The 19,086-nt window shown below is 43.5% G+C and overlaps 2 protein-coding genes across 3 annotated transcripts; one reads left to right on the forward strand and one right to left on the reverse strand.

Moving 5' to 3' along the window:
- The first annotated feature begins 2,995 nt into the window (after positions 1 to 2,995).
- On the forward strand, positions 2,996 to 8,654 carry LOC100191229 (uncharacterized). Of its 2 annotated transcripts, none has more exons than XM_008649119.2 (8): positions 2,996 to 3,633; positions 3,731 to 3,802; positions 4,237 to 4,421; positions 4,998 to 5,061; positions 5,158 to 5,408; positions 5,522 to 5,560; positions 6,275 to 6,388; positions 8,336 to 8,654. In XM_008649119.2, exons 1-7 carry the CDS (start codon positions 3,588 to 3,590, stop codon positions 6,374 to 6,376), a joined length of 759 nt encoding a protein of 252 aa, XP_008647341.1. In that variant the 5' UTR covers positions 2,996 to 3,587; the 3' UTR covers positions 6,377 to 6,388; positions 8,336 to 8,654.
- Positions 8,655 to 11,283: 2,629 nt separating this feature from the next.
- On the reverse strand, positions 11,284 to 13,225 carry LOC103644004 (protein NDH-DEPENDENT CYCLIC ELECTRON FLOW 5). Its single transcript, XM_008667191.3, has 3 exons — positions 12,556 to 13,225; positions 12,012 to 12,482; positions 11,284 to 11,784 (listed from the first exon to the last, which is right to left on the reverse strand). The coding sequence occupies exons 1-3, from the start codon at positions 13,126 to 13,128 to the stop codon at positions 11,593 to 11,595; spliced, it is 1,236 nt and encodes a 411-aa protein (XP_008665413.1). The 5' UTR covers positions 13,129 to 13,225; the 3' UTR covers positions 11,284 to 11,592.
- Between the last annotated feature and the right edge of the window lie 5,861 nt (positions 13,226 to 19,086).

Below are 19,086 nucleotides of genomic sequence, written 5' to 3' on the forward strand. Positions count from 1 at the left end.
CTCATTGACGATCATATCATCGTCCTCAACATCTCGCTCAATGTAAACCAACACTTCTAGCAAGTTGGGGCCATCATTCGACGCTATTCACCATTCCCAAACTTCCTCAAGGCTCATGATAACCTCCTCCTGTAGGAGATCAACCTAGACACCTCTAGTCGAGCTATTGTTCCTATGGCGTTCTACTCCAACAATGTGCCACCCGCTTTGAAGTCATTATGCTCCACACCACCTCACCCGCCTAATGTCAAGTTCGACACCAACAACACCAACCAGTCCAACTCTGACACCAACAATAGAAAGAGGAACAACAACCAACACAATAATGACCATGGTAGTGGCAACTTTGGCAACACCACCACCGCTCCCATTGCCACCACCAACAACGATGACAAGGGGCCCCTCCTTGGGCGACGTACGTTAACCTATGGTAGGGGCACATTGCCATGTACCCTAGCTTGGCGTCCATACGATAGCAGCGGTTACAGGGATTTATGGACACGTCGAGCCACTACATGCCCTTAGGGTTTGCACGGAAGCAACCGTTGTACCCGTAGGCAACTCCTACACCTGCTCCTGCACTAGGTTGGTCACCCTAGACATGTGTGGGATAGAACTAACTGTCGTTCACGAACACCTTCAGCACCATGGAGTTACGTCCGCCTCTCAACTCGATCAATGCTTTGGTAACAAACTTTGGTGTGTTGCACCATACCATTCCATCAGTCGGTAATATCTCTAAACTTCATCCTTTAAACTCTTATAGTCCTTCATCTATCATTGTAGGCAATGGTTCAACTCTTCTGGTTACATTAGTAGTGGTGTGTTTGGTTTGTGGAGTCACTCTATGCTTCATGAGTTAATGTATCATAAGTTCATTCCATTAATTTTGGTGGAATCAACCCACTCCTCATATATATACTAATTACTAGCTGAATGCCCGTGCGTTGCAACGGAAATATATAATACCAGTATACTACGATAACTTATATACAAAATGTGTGTTATATCGTTATGAGAAAATGTTTCATAACCAATTTGTGATTCTGGCCATACATAAATTTTGTTATTTATAATCTATCTGTTTCACCAATACATTGCAACCATCAGTATCATGCAGACTTCGATATATGTTACGATTTGCATGGTCTCATCATTGGAGAACACGTTCCACACATACCGGAAGAAATTTCCTCGTACATCGTTAGTCATCAGACACGTACCAACATACGCTTTTGCTTAAACAAAAAAGCAAGTGTGTGTTTGCGAAGAGAATTAAAGGCAAGTCGGCACAAAAGCTACCCCAACGGTGGCGAGGATGACCAACTGGTCATTGTTGTCGGTCCTCCCCTGCGTCACCTATGGCGCCAAGATGACGCCACAATCCTCGATATAGTAGTCGTCGAACGCGCGCGACATACCGAGTACTGATGACTCTTGGTTGGGCTGTAAAACGAAGTGCACCTAGGCTCATCAGCAAGGTAGTACCCTGGCCGTTGCACCACCGGATGCGCTACTCCTCTACATACATCGTGTTCGAGGATACTCATACAACGTCAGCAACGGCCATCGTCTCAGCGCACAAGAATTCATGGCCAGTCGGTAGCGACTTACGTGGCAGGTTGGGCTTCAGGTGGACGATGAGCTGGACGACGTGATGGCGTTGTCGTCGAATGCGGTGCCCAGAACAACCCGAGAGTCGCCGACGTCGGCGACGACCATGAGGTCCCCCTGCTTGACGATGGACAACGCGAAGCAGCCGCTCTGCACCGCGTCCAAGCGGCGGCTGTGCCGGAACTTGTCGTACATAGCGGCACATGCGACCACGTAGGACTGTTTCTAGAGGTCGAACTGGCAGTCGCCAAGTTTCTTCTTGTCGTCGATGAGCGACCCTAACACGAGTGCCTCCTGCTAATAGAGTTTGTTCGGGGTTTTCAAGTAAGAAACATAAATTCATGTTTGGCGTTGGTTTATAAAAATGACTCACAAGTCAGATCCATGGAAAAAATATTACGAAGAATAAATGTCACACATGCAAAAAAATAATTTAAGTTGAAAACACTATTCAAACAAAAGAAATTGCATGCAAGACTCTTCTTTAAATACTACTCCCTTCATCCAAAAATATAATTTAAGAATCTCGGTGATACTTATCTACTACTACGCATTGTGCAAGGATAGCAGGTGGGCTTGAGGAGAGATGTAGTAGATGTGTTTTCTGTTATAGATGTAGACATAAACACACATGTGGTGTAGTGGTAGCTACTGCTAACATTTGCTTGAGAGGTCATGGATTCAAATCCCTTTGGGGCCATGTGTATTTTTTTTTAATTTTAGCTAGACTTCGGTTGTACTGGTGGCAGAACATGGGAATGGACTGTGCGCGGGGAGGAGGGAATCGGAAAGGCAGGGAATGGACTGTGCGCGGGGAGGAGGGAATCGGAAAGGCAGAACAGGGAATGACAGAACGCGGAATGGCCGACTACTATCACAGCCTTAATAAGTAGTAGAGATTAGCTTATGAGAAATGAGGTGGTGATGAATCAATCCATTTTATTCCACAAACCAAATAAAAAAAGTGAGGAGTGAGAAGAAAATGAACCACTTTATTGCTCAAACCAAACACACTATAGGTGAATCGGTTAGAGCATCTCCAACAACGTGACCTATAAAAATGCCCTATAATTTGAAAATGAGTATATTTTATAGAATTTAGGGCACCAACAAAACACCCCGCTCCAACAGTAAAGCCCCAAATCTAGATTATAGGGCAGCCCACTACGGTGTAGTATATTTGAGTCACTTGAGAGGGTGCCCTATAGTTTTTTGACAAAATTTTATGAAATAGAGCACTGTTGGAGTAGTTTTTCCTGTGTAGAGCCCTATATTTTAATTTGAGGCACTAGTTTGAGGCATCGTTAGAGATGCTCTTAGGACTAATTTGGTGATCGGGGATCCCTAGGGGAAGAAATCCTCTTACTTTTCAAAATTGAATTGGAAGGGATTCCTCCCCCATGGATCCCCTTGGGATACCTAATCACCAAATCAGCTCTTAGTAAGAATATTATCCTTGCACATAACATTGTTTATCGCGACCTCGGCGGGTAGATTCGCCGCCGCCCACAGCCCACCCGGTCGCTGGGGCCTCCCCGTCGTCGCCGGTCGCTCGACATTCCCCGTGCCGGTCCGCGCTTCCGATCCCCAGCGCTTCCCCGAGTCGCTGCGTGCTCGCGTTTCCCCGAGCCAAGGGTCGAAGGTCGATTCAGCGCCGTCCTCACCGGAGCTTGTCCACGCCCCCTTGTCCCTTCGCGCCCGCTCCTTCGCCGGAGACCACCACGCTGTCCTTGAGCCCGTCTTCTCGGGAAACGGCGCTTCACGCCCTGCAAGCGGGACGACCCCGTCCCGCATCTACGGTGAATATTCGCCTGTGGGACGAGCCCATCCCACTTCTCCTCACATCCAACCAAACGCCAGCGAGAAGAGGACCGTCCCGTCCCGTTACGGTTCGTCTCTCCACCCCTAGTTCCCCAAACCGGGGCATCGATTCATCGAACCCTGCCCGGAGACGCGAGCAATCATAGACAGGCATGGCGATCGCTCGGACCGGCGTGTACGTCGACGACTACCTCGAGTGTGAGACTTACGCGCCCCTATTTCACGGATTATGAAGTTTTCTACCCCCTCCGATTGTTCGTCCGTACCAGTTTATTTTGTGTTTGGAATCGTGTAGACTCGAGCACCCTGGCCGGCGACCTGCAAAGGATTCTCTCCACCATGCGCGAGCTCGATGACAGGGCACATGGTGATGATTTCTTCCCCATCTCTGTTTTTCTTATGTTTGCTTATCTTGTACTCCCTCAGTCTCCAAAAAAGTGCAACTTCAAATCTTGTCCAAGTCTGGCCACTTTAAATTTGACTAAGTTTGTAGAAAATAGTTTCAAAAGCTAAGCTATGACAATATGTTACACGATGAATATTGATGCCTATTTGATGTCATAAATCGTAGGCATACTAGTTTATTGTACATTTTTTTGGTCAATTTAAATATGGTCTGACTTAGAACTGTATCGAGAATTGCACTCTTTTCGGGATGGAGTATGTAGACAATTTCTTTTAGTCAGTTGATTCTAAGTTGGCATTTTCATGAACTGTAGACTTTATCCAAGCACTTATTGCTGCTTGATGTGATGATGATAAGTGAATGATTGTTTTTGCCTATGCGATTTTGTGTTTCAGGCATTATGGGTCAGACCAAAGAACAGATAAAGTATATTCTAGGAGTATCATCCCATGGGTATGACAGGTCAAACATGGATGATGATGAGTCGGAGAGGATGAAGAAGGACATTGAAGCTAGCCAGGACAATGCTCTGAATCTTTGCACCGAGAAAGTCTTACTGGCACGCCAAGCTTATGACCTGGTACTGCTTCTTTCCTGTTGTTTCCCTGTGGTCCTAGGTTTAAGAAGCTTCGGTATGAGTTCTTTTCAATTTTAAATGCTCACCTAGTGCAACAATACATTTGTTTCATATTTGATAACTATCTTAGTTGCTGTTTCTTTTCTATTCCCCTATCAGGTCCAACTTTTTTTTTATCTGAAATCCAAAAGGAACTATGAGAGTATGCATTTGTAATTTTATATAAACCTAAACTAATTATAGAGTCAAGTCTTTGCAGTCAAAAGCTGCCGCAAATTCAAATATGAGTACTAACTAAAACTACTAGATATGGGTCAGCAAGAAGAAATTGAACTTGAATATGAAGAGCATGATACGATTTATAATTTCATATTGTTATCTATGCCTCCATATATCTAAGATTAGATGTTTATATTAGAAGCCTAACAGATGTAACACCCGCTAAAGAGATTTTGGTGAATATGGATCAATCAAGAAATAAAATGCCAACTTCTATAGTCTTTCCATTTTATTCAGTGTGACTGGCTTTGCGTGGACCGTGGATATCTGATTGCAAGCACCTTGTGCATTATTTTACAGATAGAGAGCCATATAAAACGCCTTGATGAAGACTTGGGCCAGTTTGCAGAAGATTTAAAGCATGGTATTAGCACTCATGGCAGATGCTAGGCATTATCGTGGGCTGCCATTCTTAGATCTTCGTCAAACAGATTATTGATTTCTTCTATTTTAATTGCAGAAGGGAAGATACCTCCAGATGAACCTACAGTCCTTCCTCCAGTTCCGGTGGTTAGCAGGGATGAGAAAAGGAGGTTTGGTTTTAGTACACCTCAAGCATCAAAAAAATTTAGAGAGAGGGAATGGGACAGGGAAAGGGGTATGGACTTTGATTTAATGCCCCCTCCAGGTAGCAGCAAGAAAGCAGGTACATCTATGGATGTGGATCAAACAATTGATCCAAATGAACCGACATACTGTATATGCCACCAGGTCAGTTTTGAAGATAATATGCGTGCTAATATTTCCTGGAACTTATTTGCATGAAACTTTTTTTTTCGTGATCACTTTCTGAAAAAAAGATTTCTTTGTTATTGCTATTTCAGATTTCATATGGTGACATGATTGCTTGTGACAATGAGAATGTAAGTCATCTTGGTGCCAAACAATCACGCCTCATTAGTTATTTTTCAGAGTATAAAATAGTTCTCTTTACATTTTAATCTAATCAGATCTTGGATAAGCTTTAGAACTTTGCTGTGATTTTAAGATTTTCTTTTCCTATTTCAAACACCAGAATGTAGCATTCGTTATGCTTTGTTGCAGCTTGACTGATAATCTATGATCTTATCAAGTCTATACTATGTAGTTTTCTTCTGTTGCCATTGCGCACAACAAAAAGAAAACTCTGTTCAGTTGGTTTGCTTGATACATAGGTCATCTTTCAACGTTAAATATTGCCAGTATTTGATGTTTGATAAACTGTTATTATCAATGTATACACCTTTGAAGAAAGAAAATAGATAAACAAATAATTCTTTGTAAACCAGTTAAAGCACCTACATGGTGTATCCGAATATTTTTTGTCAACAATTCACTGTCATATGCCGACATGCATGGTGTATGACTCTTTGTGATCATGCTTAAGCCTGCACTATAATAATTACGATTTCCAAACATCATTACTAAAGAAAGGTTTCTGACAAACAAATGGTGTGTTTTGAATCCACAATAGTGTTGAACAATCACATTAGAAACACCAAAGCTTGTTATTTTACAATACAAATTTTTTCTCAATGTGAGAGCAACCTATCTCTTATATAAATATAAATGCTAACTGTTTCGCCTTGACACTACAGTGTGGAGGAGGTGAATGGTTTCATTACACGTGTGTGGGTCTTACACCAGAAACGAGATTCAAGGGGAAATGGTTTTGCCCAACGTGCAGGAATCTTCAGTGAGAGGTTCTCCAAGTAGGTATGATGGTAGTAACCACTGTTGATTTCCAGAAATCTGAATATTATAAAACTGAGTCCTTTTTTAATGTAGGACATAGTAATTTTAAAACCATGTTAAGCCGTTCCTTTTCTACAGTCTTTCCTCATTAGAAAAGAAAATTCTCATATAGTATTAGCTGTTCACAGTAAGTCTAAATTTTGTAATAGGTGCTAATATAAGGTAAGGGGTTTGGTTTTGGAGAGGCCTCTTGATCTCTCCGTGTACTATTTCTTTTATTAAATGAAACGATACAGGAAAAAATAACTCTAAAATGCAGTGGCTCTTCACATTTTCCATTTCTATTTGTGCGCGCGCACACACAAGCGCACACAAAGTTTCTTAAATGAAATGACATGTAACTCTGTTGTTCTAGGGAAAAAATCCAAATGCATGGGGATTAGTGGTGCACTGAAGAAGCTACCTAGTCTCTCCGTATTTTATTGACTGTCGCTATGGAAGGCGTGTTTGTCGAACTTTTTAAAAATTTAATTAGGTTTATAGAAAATAGTAGCAACATTTGTATCTTCAAGTTTATTATGAAAATATGTTCAAGGATCTATCTAATCTAATTATACTAATTATATATTACAAATATTACTATTTTCTTGTATGCATTTGGTCAAAGCTGAATATGTTTTGACTTTTTCGGAAGCGAGGACAACGGTTATTTAGGGATAGAGGGGGATAGCTCGCTGGGGTGGTAGAATTAAACATGACTAGAGATTGTTCCTGTCAAGAAATTTCAATTATAAACTAGCATGCATCATGCATATTATGTCGTATATTGCAGCCACAGTTGGAATGAATGAAACCTGAACCTTAATCCTGGTTGGGTGAATATTTTTATAGAAGAGTGGCCTGTTTGGTTGGCTGTCTAACTTGTCACACTTTACCTAACTTTTCTACTTAAGGTTAGTTCTTCAATTCGAACGACTAACCTTAGGCAAAGCGTGGCATAGTTAGCCACAAACCAAATAAGCCCTTAGTTGGGCCAAACCCATTACAATTGGGGTAATTAATTTAGGTAATTATAGGGCCCAAATTCTAACTCTAAGAGCTAGTTTGGGAGCAACAAAACCGGAGGGGAATGGAGGGGCTAAAATCCACTTCGTATTCAAAATTGAATAAGGAGGAAATTTTAGCTCCCTCCAATCCCCTCTGGTTTTTGGACTCCCAAACTAGCGCTAAACATGAGTATAACAGCCACAGCTAGATCCTCAACAAAAGCTATTAGGACCCGTTTGTTTGGTTGGAATTGAATTTCATTCCAATAATCATAATTTACACACAAACTAATTAAGTTATTATATTTGTATATGTAATTTATTTGTATATTATCCTAAATCATATGAGAGACATAGTTATACACTACATTTATGCTATAAAAAACAAGTAGAAGAGTGTGCTATAAGTTGTACATTAGAAAAGTAGTATGTAAATCTATAGAATCAATTTCCATATCTCACCCATGAATTTGAGATAGGCTTATATATAAATGTTGGAAAGTTATTGAATGTCACATTCTAAAAAATAGACTACTCCATTAGTTAGATTCTAATTCCTCAAAATCAAGGGAAACAAACGGGCCCTTAGGAAAATGTTCTAAAACCGGACCAACCTAGGAGGAATGTTTGGCATTTTATTAAGAAGATATGCACCCAAATTCACATTTATGAGGTCTCGCACCCAAATTTGCATCTACACGCTTGACCAACTGAGCTTTGGCAGCTTAATATCAAGACCTTACTTAAAGCAACGTTCTACAAGTTCTCGTCTACAATGCAACTAACCTATTACTGTTGGAGGCCAGAGAAGAGATCAGTTGTTCCCTGATCTTGTTTGAGGCGGCAAGCTGATAAACTTGCTTTTTCGTTCCCTTCAGGAAACTCATTTTTCTCTCGTAACTAATCTTTGCTCAACAGAACCAAGGCCATTGGCGAGAATGGAACCTGCTGGAATGATATACAAGGGGTAATCGTTTTGCTCGACATGCATGATCTTCATCCGGAGGTTGTTCTGTGTGAAGAACTTGTCGCAATTTGGTCGCTCGGAGTTGTTGCTTAAAGCGAGTTTAACATTAGAGACTCGCCCTTCATCTCTTGGCTGTCTGTCTATACTTGGCACTGATTTTCCTTGCTTGGAATAACTTATGGTCAGATTCACAAACGTTTGTAGTTGTGATATGAAACGCTGTGTGTTCTTTTCGACATCGAGCAATTTAGCATTATCACGTTTGGAACATCGCTGTCAGCATTTCATCATGAACAGCATTTCCAGCATTGCTACTTGCCCGTCCATGTTTTTTTTACCAAGATTGCGCTACCATGTTATCCTGTTTCACACCATTTTTAAGTAATCTGCGACCTGGACACACCAAACACACACGGCTCGCCATGCACCGGACTACGCACACAAAAAATAATAATAGTAGTAGTAGCAGCAGTAAGGCTCAAGCAAATAAGAAGATGCAAAACGATGTGAAGCAAGACACAAGAAAAGAAGAAGCAAGACACGAGAAAAGAAGAAAAGGTTCAAGCAAACAGAACTTGGTACACATGTCGGGAAAGTGGAGGCATGACACATTCATGTCCTCAAGGGAATAATTCTAAGCCTATTGCAATTGTCAAACATTCCGCTATGCATACTAAGGCAATGCCTAAGTATGTTGCACCTAATTTGATGGATCCCAACTTAGTTTGGGTACCATCAAAAAGTGGATGGTTGATTCTAGGTAACCTCATTATTGGAGGTTTGATTGAATAATGTTCATGTTATCATTATATGTTGATCAAGATATAAAACATAATGCAAATCTTAGCCCAATGCCAAGTCAAGAACAAGTGAAGTCCATGTGCTATTAAAATACAAGTGCAACATTCAAAGTTGGGGTGATTAATTGGAATTTATGAATGCTTGTAAATGAGTTGAGTTCAAGCTTTCTATTAAATGATCATGAGCAACATAAGGTATATCTTAGTTGATCAAATTCATTTGGGTGCATATGAGTTGATTGAATGTGATATACATGCATATGTTGCTTGCTATCAAATGATTGAATAGATTTAACACCTAGTAATCAAGTTTGGATTGATTTGAACTAGATAAAATCATGACACTACACTTAGTGAGTGGTTTGAAGGGATATATGTCTTGTGGGAGTATTCAAACAAGTTTGTTTCAAGTTTGATTCAGTTTGAATAAGAATAGCTCAAATAATGAAATATGTCCAATATTGCAAATCTGAGTGAGCTATGACTATATGTCTATATCTATGGTTAAATAATCAAATCTATTTGTATTTGATTGAAATTTAGTGCGCATGCTCTACACTTGTAGTACTAGTTGATATACAAATTTAATGAGAAACGAACAGAAAAACTTCTTGGTGAAGTGGATTTTGTCAACCATAGTGCAATAGATTTTAGCATGTACCTATGATGAGATGTGGTGGATGACAATCCATATGAAGTCAAATGAAGCTAAAACTATGTATCTTAGTTGACTGATTTATGCACACCACCAAATTTTATAGACATTAGATCTGTTTATTAGGATATATGATTTTTTTTTATTTAGAGCGTGTAGAATATGCCATAAAAGTGACGAATATCATATCAGATTAGTCAAGGCTCACTTAATTTGAAAGGCTCTCAAGTTGGAAACATATTTACAAGATATTGATTGGGCTAAGTTTGGTTTCAAATTGAGATATAAGCATAACAATCAAAGGGATACAATGCTATTTGATGGTGGGGTGTTTTGGCACACAAGTGGTGTTTCGAGTAAAGATCAAGACCAAAACATGAGAAAAGATGAAATCTAGGTTCAAGTGAAAAGTGAAGATCAAAAGGACTCAAAACAATTCAAGATTCACATTAGAAATTGAGTAATTTAATCGATCATTTAAAATTCAAGTAAGTGTAAAAAAATGTTTCTTTGAAAATAGTCTAACTTCGCCCTAAGTGGGATAACCAAGCATGTGACTTGGAAGGCTAAATGAGGTGGTGAGTCAAAAGAGATAAGTTATACTTAAGGGAGGTGTTTGGATACATAGACTAAACTTTAGTATTTGTTAATCGAATATTTGGATGCTAGTTAGAAGTATTAGATATAATATAATTACAAACTAATTACACAGATAATGACTAAACGGCAAGGCGAACCTATTAAGTCTAATAATCCATGGTTCGTCCATGTGATGCTACAATAACTATTTACTAATTATGGATTAATTAGGTTTAATAAATTCATCTCATTGTTTAGTCTTTATGTAATTGATTTTATAATTAAATTATATTTAATACTCGAAATTGGTATTCAAACATCTGATATGGCACTAACTAAACTTTAGTCAGGGGTACCAAACATCCCCTTAATTAAAAAAATCAGAAGATTAATCAAGACGAAGAGCAAATAATACACCCAAATAGCGAAAGCAAACATTGGTATTAATTGAAGAAGCAAGTTAACCACAACAAGAGTTGGTGCACTTGATCATAGATGGTATTTAAATCATATGAGTGAAGAATAGAATTCAAATGTTGATATTGGTCTTCACCAAGTTATTCAAATTGACTTCACATTGCCATGAGAAGCTTAATTGTAATCTATGACTATTCTCTACTTTGACCACTTAAGGTAACATTGATTGTTCATATGCATACATACACCTTAATAGTATGTGGTTAGTGAATATAGACATGCTATAAAGATAATCCAGTCATTCATTGCAAGCAAGATAAATTTATAGTTTACATTCTATCAATATTGTTTTTATGCCTAATTGTTTCAGGTGATAGTAAATAACCTGTTCATGAGTAAGTGAACCTAGTGCTACTAAGTATATAACTCAACTTCGACGAGATAATCTTAGGAAATGTGCGTAGAACAAACTGAGTTATTATAAGTTTAAGGTCGACCGTTAGTTGGAGATTTGATGCCTAGTAACTATCATCTGAACAGAAGTATATTTAAGATATTTGAGATATAGTAAATCTCATCATTCTAATATTGAACCTTGTCATCAGCAATTCGCTATATATGGACAGCATTTCCAACATCTGTAGACCATTGTGGTTGCCAATTTTGCATCTCGCCTGACCTCATCTGATGATCTGGATACACGTACGGGAACATTTGATGTGTCCAGGGTCATCAATTCTCCCAGCTGCTAGCATGCCTAAAGATTGGGGTTGCGCAGGTACTGAGCCCCCCGCCACGTGTCTCCGGGCTCCAGCATCACAGGCTCCAGCATGGCAGGCCCTACGACCACGTAGGCATACTTGCCGTACCACTGGTACTGGGATCCGGGGCTGAAGACGTACAGCTCCTCGAACCCCTTCCTGTGCAAGCAAACGGAGTTCCTCCTGCCCTGCAAGCGGTTCCCGCGCAAAAGCTCGCATCGGTTATTCAGTCTCCCGGGCCTGAATTTTAGTCAACTGAGGTCTTGTTCGTTTGTGTCGGATTGCATCCGGAATCGTTCTAGCTAATTAAAATTTATATAAATTAGAGAAACAATCCGGTTAGAAATCGTTCTGACATCAATCCGGCACAAACGAACAAGACCCGAATAAATCATAGGTCCCCGTAGTTTCTTACCCTGTCGATGATGGTGAATTCCCTGGGCGCGTTGCTGTACACACGGCACATCGCGTCCGTCATGTGCTTGTAGTCGTCGTCCTCCTCGCCGTCGGGCTCGTCCGCGGCGCCACGGTCCTGCTGCCCGCCCGACAGGATCATGTCCAAGCCTTTGTTTGCCCACTGGTTTCGGGCTGTCGTCCCTGCTGCGGCCTGCCGCGCGGCCCCGTAGCCAGGAGGGATGATGCTGAACTCCGACAGCGCGGGCTCCACGCTGCGGTAGTCGGAGCCCTGGAGCCCCAGAGCGTAGGTGGCGTCCGGGGTGCTCACGCGCAGGTGACTGGGCACGGAGCACGTCAGAGCCATCGGCGGCGACGAGGCCGCCGACGCATTGTTCGTCACCGTGAGCTCCGTGGCCAGCGCTTCCGGGTGCAGCGTCACCACGCACCTCGCCGCGGCCGCGTTCCCCGGCGCCGCTGACGCGAGCTCGACCTGCAAGGAAACGCGACGACGTGCATGACGAATGACCTTAATTTCCGAAGCTTACGAGAAAGTTCTTGCGTACCTCTATGGAGGTGGCTGGGCTTCCCCGGACGTCGCGGAGCGACCACGCCCCGCTCGCGCTCGGCGACCATACGCCGTCGCAGCCATCGCAACGGAGGTCCACGAACACGCCGCCGCGGATGACGGCCCGCCCGCCTGGGACCTCGGCGACGTTCGTGTGGAGAACCTCCGTGACCGTGCCGTGCCACATGGCGGGCTTGTAAGACGTGACGAGCCCGCTGGGGAGCAGCACGTGCGCCACGCTGCCGTTGCGCAGCGACATCTTGACGGCGCAGCTGACGCCCACGGGCTCGAAGCTGACGCCGTGGCCGGCGAACTCAGCGGCCAGGTACTCCACGTTGAGAGGGGCGGGGGAGGGACCCGCTGCTTCTTCTGCCGCGGTCGTCGGCGCCAGCGCGCGAACCTGAGGAGCTGCGCCTGTACTCGCAAGCCGCGCCCTCTGGCCGCCGCCGATGCCGCCGCCGCCGCTTGGCCTGGGGGACAGGCACATGGCGATGTGCTTCCTTGAGCTCGTCAGAGGGGTTAGGGCGGCATGGGCAGCTGCAGTGGCAGCAGGAGTGCAGAAGCCCGCCATGGCGTGCCAGTTCCTGCAGGAACGTGTGATCAGTGAGTGTAGCCTTATCTACAAGGTCAGGGAAATATTCCGTGCTGGATTAACGGTGTCCTTTTCCACTTTTCAGTCTCCTTTAGAATTTTTTCAAGCTATTATTATTTTATTTTTGAAGCACAGTACCAGTCATTTTCCGGGCCAAGATTATTTAGGTGTGGCAAAAAATCGCATAAAACCGTTTGTCCTAAGTATATGATCAGATAAATTTAGTCAGTATAATTTAATAATTTGTAATTGGGTTAATTAGATGTGTGCCATTACATTCTTCTGGTTTTGACATATGCCATTAAACTATTTAGACTACTAACCTTGCCATTAAACTTCTTAAATTTGGAATACACCACAATGCACTGTTTTTGGTTGAATCTAGTCTTCCAGCAAGTATTCGTATTTTCCTATTGCCCATTCTACCCACGAGGCCCTTGGCTTTCGTTTGCCTATCGCCTCTGTTCATTTCCCACCGCTACTCAGCCACCGCCCCGAGGAGCTCCCTGTGTCGAAGATCGCCCTCACACCTGAAGCCCTCGCCAGACATCCCCACATCAATTATCGCCTGGTCACCGGACCCCCCACGTCGGTACTCATTTGGATGCCAGTGCTCATCGCCGGAGCTCCTTAGTCCACCAGACGTCATCGCCGGAGATCACCCTCTCTTCTCACAAGGGATGGAGCACCCTGTGAACACAGTGAGCTCTCCAAAATTGTAAGAATGTTAATCCTATCCTCATCAATTTGAGTTGAATTAGGAATCGTAACCCTTAACTCTGTCAGTTTTGGTTGATTTTGATCTGGTTTATAGGAACTTGTACACAGTAGATATCAAAGTTGAAGGTTTCTTATCAGTTCACTCATATGGTAAGAAAAGGTACACAAAAAGGTTTAATAGGAATTGGATCATAGATAGTGGGAGTATCACGATGGATTTCCTGGTTGCAACCTTAAGGTCTGTGATAAGTTTGGGCAGAGGTCAAAATATTTTTTTCTAGGTTTATGACAAGAGGTATGGTGAGGATGTTGAACTAAATTCAGAGTCTTAGCTTATTGATGTCATTGAAATGTACAAACCAGAGAAACGATTTATGCTTCTTGCTTCTGTGTTTGAGATGGAGAAAAACACACCTATGCATGTTGTTCCACCACATAATGATAATGCACCTCCATGCATACTTATTGCTGAAGAAGTCCATCTAACACCTCCATGCACACTTATTGCTGAAGAAGATCATCCAACATTTGTATGTAAGGAAGTAGATTGTGAACAACCTAGCGATGTAGATGCAGATGGAGATGAGCCTAATCTTCCTGACGTGTTCGACAGTGTTGAGGAGTATGTAGGTGTCAATGATGAGTACTTATATGGTGTTATCACAAATCCTAGTACTGAGCCTAATGATCCCAATGAGACTTTTGAGGCTATTGAAAATGAAACGACCTCACATCCTTATAATGAAACAATACCAGCTACTACTAGACGACATGTTCTAGAGGCAGAGTTGAATGATGCTGACCCTGAAGCAGTAGTTGTGCTTCATGACCCTCTTAAACCATACATTAGGAAGGGTGCATTGTTCTTTGACATTATTACTTTTAGAAAAGCTATTAGACACTTTGCTATTACAAATGGTTTTGAATTTGCTGGTCTAAATACAGATAAGACAAGGTTCATAGCTCATTACGCGGCTAAAGGCTGCCCATGGCGTATACATGCTTCTAGGTTGCAAGATGATAGAACAATTCAGGTGATGTGACAACAAAATCATGCTTGAATTCAAATTTGTTTGGTTGTACACTAGTATATTGTAGTTGACTGGTTTTTCTTTGCAGATTAAGGACTTACCTTTTGAGCATAATTGTGCAACAACCAAGCTATGTGAAGGGAAGATGGCTACTCAAGAGTGGGTTGCAGACCAACTTGCTGATTGGTTGAAAAAGAATCCAGACAAGGGAGCAAAGGCTGCAAAGGAGAAATTGGAAGAACAATACGAGATTAAGTTGAAGTATTCAAAAGCTTGGGCAGGGTTGAAGCTTGCTGTGCAACAAGTTCATGGTACGTACAATGGAAGTTTTCAAGAATTATTCAACTAGGCAGTAGAAATTGAAAAGGTTTCTCCAGATTCATTGTTGGAGATAGATGTGCATAAAGTGGGCAACAAAACTAGATTCCAAAGGATGTTTGTTGCTTTTAGACCATGCATAGATGGGTTCTTAAGTGGTTGCTGACCATATGTTGTTGTAGATGCAACAAGACTTGTTGGTAAGTACAGTGGACAATTGGCATCGGCTACATCTATCGATGGTCACAATTGGTTATTCTATGTTGCATTTGCCATTTTTGATTCAAAAACTGAAGAAAACTTGTTGTGGTTTATGACCTTGTTGCGTAAAGCCATAGGCATCCCACCTAGTCTAGTTATCTCTTCTGATGCATGTAAAGGCTTAGCAAATGCAGTAGAGGTGGCATTCCCTGAAGCTAAGCATAGAGAGTGCATGAGTGAAGCATCCCGGTCCTTTGGGACTCAAATGTGATACAATTACTAGTCCTAGGAGGCTAGTAACCACATTCCTTACTTCAAATAGTACAGAGTTCGAATAAAAGTTATTACAATACCAGAGTACAAGCTCGAGAGCCAGAATTACAAGCGCAGTAGAAGATAAACTAGCCCAAGCCACAGGCAGAACTGGGTGCAGACACAGCCCCCTCAATCAAGCATAGCAAAAAAGAAGTCTTCAGCTGCTGAAAAACATAAATAAATCTGGGTGAATACACTAGGTATTCCACAAGCCCATCCCGCTCCCGTAAAGAGAAAGGGACCTATATGATACATGCTTTATATGGTGGAGTTGAAGTCACTCTTCTTTTTCTCAGAGAAAGACAATACTTTGATGGTTTTTCCCAAAGAAGGAAATAGCACTTTTTCACACTCAACCACCACTGAGCTTCCCGCTCCCGTGGCATCGTTTTCATTTCCAAAAACACACCCACTCACACATTTCCCTGTTCCTGGAGGTTATAAAACACTAATTGTCATACCACACCAGACTCGTCCATACCAGTGGACATAGACTATTCGAATAGGTTTGAACTCTGCGCAGAGGGGTACACTTTACCCACTAGTCCGGTTTCTGCGATCTCACCGTCGTGAGACCCGAATGCCAAATCTCTTTCTTTCCTCGCACGTCCTTACCTTAACGGTTATACCAGAAGGAGTCAGGCCACCGCCATGTCCAAACCGGACAAAACATTCCCCCTCCTTATCCTCCCGGTGCTCCCCAGCCTTCATAACCCTGGGGTTTGAACAGTACGAGTTCAGATTGAGTGACTGCCCATACAGTCTTGAGTGGTTGTACTTATCATGAGTACATGTAGTGAAGGATGACAAACCGGTCCTTATATGAGGGGACAATCCTTCTGCTCACACCTAAACCAGCTGAGCCATCACCTTAGGCCCTCTTCTAAACCAGGGAGTCCCTGATCATCCCACTCATGAGGTGATGAGGGTGAATACCCTTCATCATACACCTTTTTGAAAACATCGTTTAGTAAAAACACTGCCTTTTCTCATCCCACATTTTATACTAAAAAAGATGTTTGTTAATGCGGGCTATCTTTCTACTCACAATGCAAAAGATCCATCCCTTAATCCCGACTTAGGTGGTGGTAGAAAGAATATGTAATTTATGCATCAAGGGAAGAATGGACTTGCCTTCGTCGAAATTCTCCTGGCACAAAAGATCTATTTCGGAGGGGTCGGGTTCCTGCCCTTCTTTCGAAGCTACAAATTCCGGAGGATCGGATCCCTCTTCTTCTAGCAAAAATAGGTAATGAACAGTACATCAATCATGGTGACTTGGTGGGGTGTGCCAATTTTTAGACATTATTATTTTGTGCCCTAAAATTTATTTAGACTATTTTTGGTGCATAAAATATCAATATATATACGTATATAAAAAAATAGGAAAAAAGGAAAAAAAAGAGAAGAGATTTCCTCAGCTAGCTGGGCTGGGGGGGGGGGGGAATTCGGCCCAACCGAGCGCGAGCGCGCACGGCCGCGTGGGCAGGCGGCCCCACTTGGCCCGCCAGCAGGGGAACGGCGCCGGGACGACGCCGTGGGCGCGGGCCCACGTGCCAGAGGGGGGGGAGGCTGACGACGCTAGGAGGGGTGACGGGAGGGGGGCGAACCGGTCAGAGCCCGACCGCTGCTGAGGTCTGCGGCGGTTCTCCACCGGGGTCCCAGTTCTGTGAAGGTGGAGTGGTGACAAGGCACGGGCGAGGGTAGGGGATCACGGTGGTGGGGCCAATTTGGCTGGAGGGCGCTTGGGATGGCCGGTCCACGGCGAGGTGGCGGGCGCCCGCGGCGGGGGAGATCGCTGGTGAGGCTACCGAGCGCAATAGGAGAAGGGGGTGGGTGCGTTGTGCTCGCGAGGACATGGTGAAGCTCAAGAGCTACAACAATTGGACTAGAATTCAACGGAGAGGGGAGGGCGGGACTCACCGGAGCGGAGGAAGGGCGCGGCGGCGCTGGCTCAATTGAGCTCGGGGAAGGGAAGAGGGAGTGGCCGAGGCCGGTGTGGAGAAGGAGGGAGCTTGGGCGGTCCTTTTATAGGCGCCCGGGGCAGGGAAGGGGGCGAGAGGTGGCGAGCACCGGCGAGCTTGCCACGACGGGGATGGTGGCGCATAGTGGCGACGACGGGACGGCTCGGGCAGGGGGGTGACGGGATGGCTCGGGCAGACGCAAGGCGCCAAACCGAGCTGGTGAGCGCGATAATGGCGAGGCGACGGGGCGGGCAGTGGCCGGTGGCGATCGCGTCGCTAGCCCGGTCATGGGTGCGAGGAAGATGCTGACAAGCGGGGCCCGCTTGCCAGAGAGAGAGAGCGAGGGTGAGAGTGGCTGACGGGTGGGGCTGAGCTGGCAGCGGCAGAGGGGAGGAGCGCGGCGCGGGCGATGGGCCGCTTGGGCCACGAAGAGGGGGGAGTGCGGGCGCGCGCGAGAGAGAGGGGGGTTTGGGCCGGAAACGGCCCAGCCGAGGGAGGGTTTCTTTTTTTTTCTTTTTCTATTTTCTATTTATTATTTCTATTTCTTATTTCTATTTCTTTTATCTCCTTTTCTTTTGAACAAATAATTAGTTAAATAATCTTAGGTGCTAAAAAATATTCTATGTGAGGTGCTTCTAACAATCATAGTGTATGCATACGATGAGATGTCCTATGAGGTGGAGTCTAGGGAGAGATTAAGGGGGGGTTAGGAGATTAGGGTTCCAAACCTCGGGTTAAATTTTGGGATGTTACAATGAGGCACCTCTATGCCAATTTTATGAAGAAGCATAGGGGGCCTATTTTTACTCAGCACCCGTACCCAGCTGCAAGGTCCTACATAGAGGACAGATTCAAGTGGCACCTACAACAGATAGCACAGAGTAGTCCGGAGGCTATAACATGGCTCGTCAAAAATCATTCTAGGATTTGGTATAGAAGTGGATTCTCTGAGGATTGCAAGTGTGACTATCTAACTAACAATAACTCTGAGAGCTTTAACAAACAAATTAAGGCACTGAGGAGTTTGTTGCCTCATGAGTTAGTTGATGGCCTCGGAGAGTTGATCATGGAGAAAATGGCCTATAGAAGGTAGATTGGAAGGGAGTTGGATGATGGTAATTTTATCGTCTGTAATGATGGAATTGAACAATGCAAGCAACAGTCTGAAAGTTGTCAAGATTGCTAGAGGTGATAATGACTTTGCTGAAGTCACACTTGTTGACATTGATAATATAACTAGGAGACATAATGTTAACTTGCAGAGCCACAGATGCTTATGCAGAAAATGGCAATTAATAGGAAAACCTTGCAGCCATGCATTGGCTTGGATATGTGCCAACAGAGGTCGGATTTCATACTATGTTCATGACTACTACTCGGTGCAGAGA

Source organism: Zea mays, chromosome 1 (genome assembly GCF_902167145.1).
Source record: "Zea mays cultivar B73 chromosome 1, Zm-B73-REFERENCE-NAM-5.0, whole genome shotgun sequence".
NCBI classification, from domain to species: domain Eukaryota; kingdom Viridiplantae; phylum Streptophyta; class Magnoliopsida; order Poales; family Poaceae; genus Zea; species Zea mays.